General features: G+C 46.6%; 1 protein-coding gene across 1 annotated transcript in view; it reads right to left on the bottom strand.

The window, feature by feature from the left end:
- Positions 1–1,426: 1,426 nt before the first annotated feature.
- The window catches only part of MEOX1 (mesenchyme homeobox 1), a 29,189-nt gene continuing 24,877 nt past the window's right edge, over positions 1,427–5,738 (bottom strand). The window contains exons 2-3 of the mRNA XM_006897860.1: positions 2,640–2,812; positions 1,427–1,595 (exon numbers count right to left, since the gene is read on the bottom strand). Coding sequence (XP_006897922.1) covers positions 1,473–1,595; positions 2,640–2,812 — 296 coding nt within the window. The 3' untranslated portion in view covers positions 1,427–1,472. The remainder of the gene's footprint in view (positions 1,596–2,639; positions 2,813–5,738) is intronic.

Genomic DNA, 5,738 nt, shown 5'->3' with positions numbered 1-5,738 from the left:
AGCTGCCTGAGGTCCAGGCAGTCCACATGCACTTCAAAGAGACCCCCACAATAACAGCATTTGTGCAATGCTAACCTGTTGCCATCAGATCAATCCCAATTCACCACGAGCGCATGTCTAACAGAGCAGAACTCCTCCACAGGCTATTCGTGGCTATGATCTTTTCAGAAACCAGGCATTTTAAGATCACCGGGCCTTCTCTGCATTGGCATTGATGGGTAAATGCAAACTGCCAACAGGTAGCTTAATACTCCATCAGTGTTAATAGCCCATGTTGTTGTCGTTGTGTGCCATTGAGTTGGAATGGATGCACAGCTGACCTTCCTATAGGTTTTCAGAGGCTATAAATCACACAGGAGGAGACAGCCCCTGGATTAGAACCATGCGCTGTCTGTTGGCCGGCAGAGCTACTTCTTACCGCTAGGCCACCAGAGCTCTCCCATTGGCTCCACAGGAGGGGCTAACATGCATTCCATGGAGGAAGTAGGTCTATTTCATTGGTCCCATTGCAGTCCGAGTCTCTTTGGGAGCATGGAACACTGTAGCCAGAGGACCTTGGATTCCAGGGCTCCACATTCACACAGAAACCCAAACATCTAACTCTAACACAGGGACTTCTTTTTAGCGCTCAGCTCAACAGTGCAAGTATCATATAGGTGTTCAATCCAGAAATTGTGGGCTTAGAAGAAACAGCTGCTTCATTGCTCTGGCCTTTGCCCAAAGACCCAGCTCCAGCTCTGAATTGATTCTGAAGAAGTTACTGTCCTGGCTCCATTTCTAGCCCTATACCGAGTCAAGGGAATGGGAAGAGATCGATGTAACAACCACAGAGACCTAAATTGAGCTGTTTTTCTGACTGCTTTCTCTCAATCATCACAAACCTGCCCACTTAACAGCTAATAGGACAGAGATGAGTTTTCTATTAGTAGCAGCTGATGTTTCTGTCTCCAGACCGTCTCACACTGATCTGCCTGGGGTTTGGCAACCAATCAGAGCCCCTGCAGCCTGCAGTGTGGAGCTCAAAGAGGAAAGACAGGTCTGTGGGTGAGTATTCCAGTCATTTCTTTTCTTCTGGATGGTTTACTGATCCTGAGGTGCCTCTCTCAAAAAAAGGTCAAGTGATGTTAAGACCTGGAGGAGGCCAGGCTAGTATATACAGGAAGGTGGTGACAGGAGAGGGTGAGTTGGCAGTTGAAGGACCCTAAGAGGCCACGTCCCTCGAGCTGGTCCGATTCCACAGAGCTGTGGGAAGCAGAGGTCCTGGGGAACAAGCTGCTGAGTCAAAGCAATGCTGAGCAGAGCTTTCTGGGAAACTTCAGGGCCTCTGGAAATGTCTGGCAGCTTCATACCCAAGAGTCACTGGGCGACCTGGGAGGCTGACCTGGGCAGGTGGGCAGAAGGTAAAGTTGGGGTGCAGGTGGGATAGTGGGTAGAAGGTTCAGTCCTCAGTCTTTTTGTCTCTATGATGCTTCTCACTCTGAACTTGGAGAGGCTGCAGAGTCCCCATCCTCAGGGTCCTGGCCATGCGGAGAGATGGGCTGACCCCCCTTTACACGCTTCCACTTCATCCTCCGGTTCTGGAACCACACTTTGACCTGAGAGAGGAAGCAAAGGAGTCTGGTCACCGCAGGGTCAGTGTGCCCCCTCCTCTGGTCATGCCCACGCTAGCAGGGGACCCTAGCTTGAGACCCTTACTTTGCCCCTCACCATTCCCCAAAGGTCTAGGAACTCAGCAAACGGAGAGCATTCAAATTGTCCCAGACACCTGTCTCCTCATCTCCAGGTAAAGCCAAGTCCCAGAGGGTCAGGGAAATAGGTTCTGAAAGTCACTCTTCTTTGAGCTCACCCCCTTTCACAGGCCCCTCCCCCTTCTCCCTCATTCCCTGTTCCCCAAGTATCTGGGAGCAGAGGATCATCAGACTCCACCTTTGTGGTTGCGTGTCATGGAGCCGAAGCACACTGGCCCTATATGACAGAGTAGAGCTGCCCTTCGGGGTGTCCGTTCGGCACACGGATAAAGCCTTTTCAGGTGAGAAAGTTCTGGAATGCACACTTCTGAACCGCCGACTGGGACTGTGATCCCGTTATACAGATGGGAGCTCTGAGAGGTCAAGGGACACGCCCCAGAGGTCCCAGAGTGAGGAAGTAGTAGAGGCAGGATTTGAATCTAAGTCCTTTGAGTCTAAATATGGTAGTTTATGTACCACTGCAAATTGTTCTCAATGTTAGAGTCTGAATAAGGGATTTTCCTCAAAGTGTGCCCAGGAGCTATCATCTGAATCACCTGGAATATTTATTAGAAATGCCGCTTGTCAGTTCCATACAACCTTACAACAGTACTGCCCTCTGGAGCTGTGGGCCCCAGAATCTGCTCCTGAAGCAAACGCCTCTGGTGATTTCACCAGCTTTAAGGCTGGCTGTGTGGCTAAATCCTGCCTGAGACCCAGGAACAATCTCAAGGGGTGGAAACAGGGCATGGGTGAGGTTAAAATCTCCCAGGTGATTCTCTGCAGGGTGAGAGGAGAGCGCGGAGAACCACTGGACTAGTGAGAGCAAGGAGATAAGGAAACCTCCCCAGTAGGGAAAGAGGAAGGGTGGGAATGGAGGGGACAGAGGAAGACGGTGGGCCAGGGGCGTACCTGCCGCTCTGAGAGGTCCAGGTTCACGGCGATCTCGTATCTCCGCAGCCGCGTCAGGTAGTTGTGGTGCGCGAACTCGGCCTCCAGCTCGCGCAGCTGCTCCTTGGTGAAGGCCGTCCTCTCTTTGCGGGCCTTGTTGCCTCCTTCAGCTCTCCCTCGGTTCTCCTGGCTGTCTGCGGAGGGACAGACCAGGAAGGCCGTGAGCTGAAAAGGTCTTGCCGCCTTTTCTCTGTCTCTTGGCCTAGCCTGTAGGGAACTGAGCTGCTAACCCAAAGACTGCGTCTCATGTGCGGGGTTCGAATCCACCACTAGGGCCTCTGCAAGAGGAGAATGGACAGTCTCCTCGCATTTGATTTACAGCCTCTGAAAACACGCTGAAGGGTCAGCTATGAGCTGGTCTTGACTGCAATGCATTTGGGTTGCGCAGGTTTGTTTTTGTTCCTTTCTTTTCTAAAGGATTATAAGAAATTAACCCTCCTCATTCCTTCCCACGTCTTAGTACCCTAAGAACTGAGAAGTGCTGTTTTGGCTCCCAACCTCAGTTATCCCTCCTTTTTACTGCTTTCACTTACCAAGCTGCCTTTGGCTTGGTGGTGTGATATGTAGCATATGAGAACACTAACTGTAAAGGTTGACAGTTTAAACCCACCAGCCAGATGCCCTCCTGTAAAGATTCCTGATGTTGGGAAGTGGGACGGAGGTCACTCTGAGTCAGGACCAGCGTGAGGGCGGTGAGTTTGGTTTGAGATTTGGGCATTTGACACATGGCATGATTAGTGACTAAAAGCTTCTGAGGATAGAGATTCATACCAGCAGCCTCAGTGCCTGTGACTCGAGAAGAGTCTTGTTCACTCACTCATTACTCCCCAGTCAGAACTGATTCATGGCTGACCCTCCAGTAGTTTTCCAGAGAGTCCAAATCCCGTGGGAGGAGAGTGCCATCTTTCTCCCGCTTAGGTGGTGTTGGCTTTGAACCTCCAGAAAGGCACCACCTTTGATTGAGCAGCACCAACGCTCTTCTGACTACGCCACCAGAGAGATGAAGTCCTCACCCAGCCCCACGCCGCTGTAATAAGCTCTCCTGGGAATCTGACGTGTGGACAAGTTTGCAAGTCACTGCTGTAAGAACAGGAGCCTGCATGGTGCCACGCTCACAGAATTCAGCTGTTAACCAAAAGGTCAGAAGTTCAAACCTTCCACCTGCTGCACGGAAGAAAATGAGGCAGTTTGCTCCAGGAAAAAATGACAACCATGGTTTATTTCAAGATTAAAAAACTGCTTTAGACTTGGAAACAAAATAGTAACTTGTAGGATTGCCTTCTAAAAAATTAATAAATCTCAACAACAAATCAGAAAGAAGAAAATCATACTTACTACACAGTGAGACAATGGCAAAGAAGGAAATAATTAGGAAAGCCATACACAAAATAAACTCAGCACAGAAAAGTAGATGGAACAAAGAAATTAATACTACCATAAAAAAAAAAGAGTGCAGAATGGGAAGGATCCTTTGTGAAAAAACAATGTATTCAAACTTTGTAAATAAATCAGTATAAAATTTTTTAAAAAGAAAAAAAAGATAGCAATAAAGTCATTCTGTTATTGTTTGGTGCCATCGTGTACACGATGACTCAGCATGACCCTATGAACAACCTTGCCTTTTCCTGTGCCGTTCACACCATCTCCACTGTGCTGAAGCCTGTTGTTACAGCTACTGTAAGAGTCATTCATCATTAACTACAATGAGTGTGAATTGATTCAGTGCATGAGTCAAAAGAAAGAGGGTAGTAGAATGGCTAAGAAAACTCATTGTTGTTGAATTGAAATGGATTAATAACTGACCCTTCAGTGAGTTTTCAGAGGCCATAAATCACACAGGAGGAAATTGCCAATTCTTCTCCTGAGGTGCACCTGGTGGATCTGAGATGCAAGAGAGGCGCTATTTTGGGGTTAACAGTGCACCTCCCTCAGGACTACATTGCCAGAGCTCTCTTGGATAAGAAAACATGATCCATCGATAATAAGAGACACCTTGGACACAAGGACCAAAGCTTAGGAATAAAAAACTGGAAAAATATTATCAAGCAAACTGTCGATCAAAAAAAAAATAGGAGTACTAATATAAATTTCTGATAAAATATACTTTAAGGTAAAAACCAGCGTTAGAAACAAGGAAGGGCTTTATATAATGATCAAAGGGTCACTTGAACAAGGGGATATAACTATAATATCTACACACTCAGTGACAGAGCTATAAGATATATTTAACAGATTTGAAGAGAGAGACAGACAACCCCACAATAATAGTAGGAGACTTCAACATACCATTTTCAATGAGGGATGAGAAAACTAGAATGAAACTCAATAAGATATAATTAACCACCTTGAGCTTCTAAACATATAATACTCTATCCAACAAGTGTGTAATTTAGATTTCCTCTCCAGTGCACATGGAACATTCTCCAGAATAAACCATACGTGAGGCCACAAAGCAAGCCCAGTGAATTAAAAACATCACAATACTACAAAGCTTTTTCTCAGATTACAATGCTATAAAATTATAGATCAACAACAGGAAGATGGATGGAGGATCTAGTATATGAAAACTAGCACCCTGCTTGAATACTACTAGGTCATACTCAACTCATTGTCATTGAACTGGAACTGACTCATAACTGACCCTCCCTCCAGTGGGTTTGTGAGGCTGGAAACCACACAGGATGAGAATACACATCTTCTCTGGAGGTGCTGCTGGTGGCTTTGAACTGCCAGGAGGTATGACCTCTGGATTAGCAGCATAAAAGAAATTTTAAAACTTCTTGAAACAAATGAGACTGAAAACACACATACTAAAATCTTTGGAACACAGCAAAAGCAATACTCAGAAGTTAATTTATAGCAACAGACACCACCAAAATCAGCACTTCAACATTTCCAACAATAAGAACAAGAATAGCAAGCAAAATCTACTGTCTCCAGAAATACAATATAAGAATCAGCAAGACCGGCGCTGGCTGAAAATCGCCTGTGACTTCATCCATAGCCACTGGTGAGAGTCAGCACCCAGAGCCATCAGGGGCTTTAAGCTCGTTGCCCACT

The sequence above is a fragment of the Elephantulus edwardii genome, unplaced genomic scaffold (assembly GCF_000299155.1).
Source record: "Elephantulus edwardii isolate Elephantulus edwardi_28Jun2011 unplaced genomic scaffold, EleEdw1.0 scaffold00216, whole genome shotgun sequence".
Taxonomy (NCBI): domain Eukaryota; kingdom Metazoa; phylum Chordata; class Mammalia; order Macroscelidea; family Macroscelididae; genus Elephantulus; species Elephantulus edwardii.
Note: the sequence above shows the minus strand (reverse complement) of the source record. Positions and strands in the feature narration are given on the sequence as shown.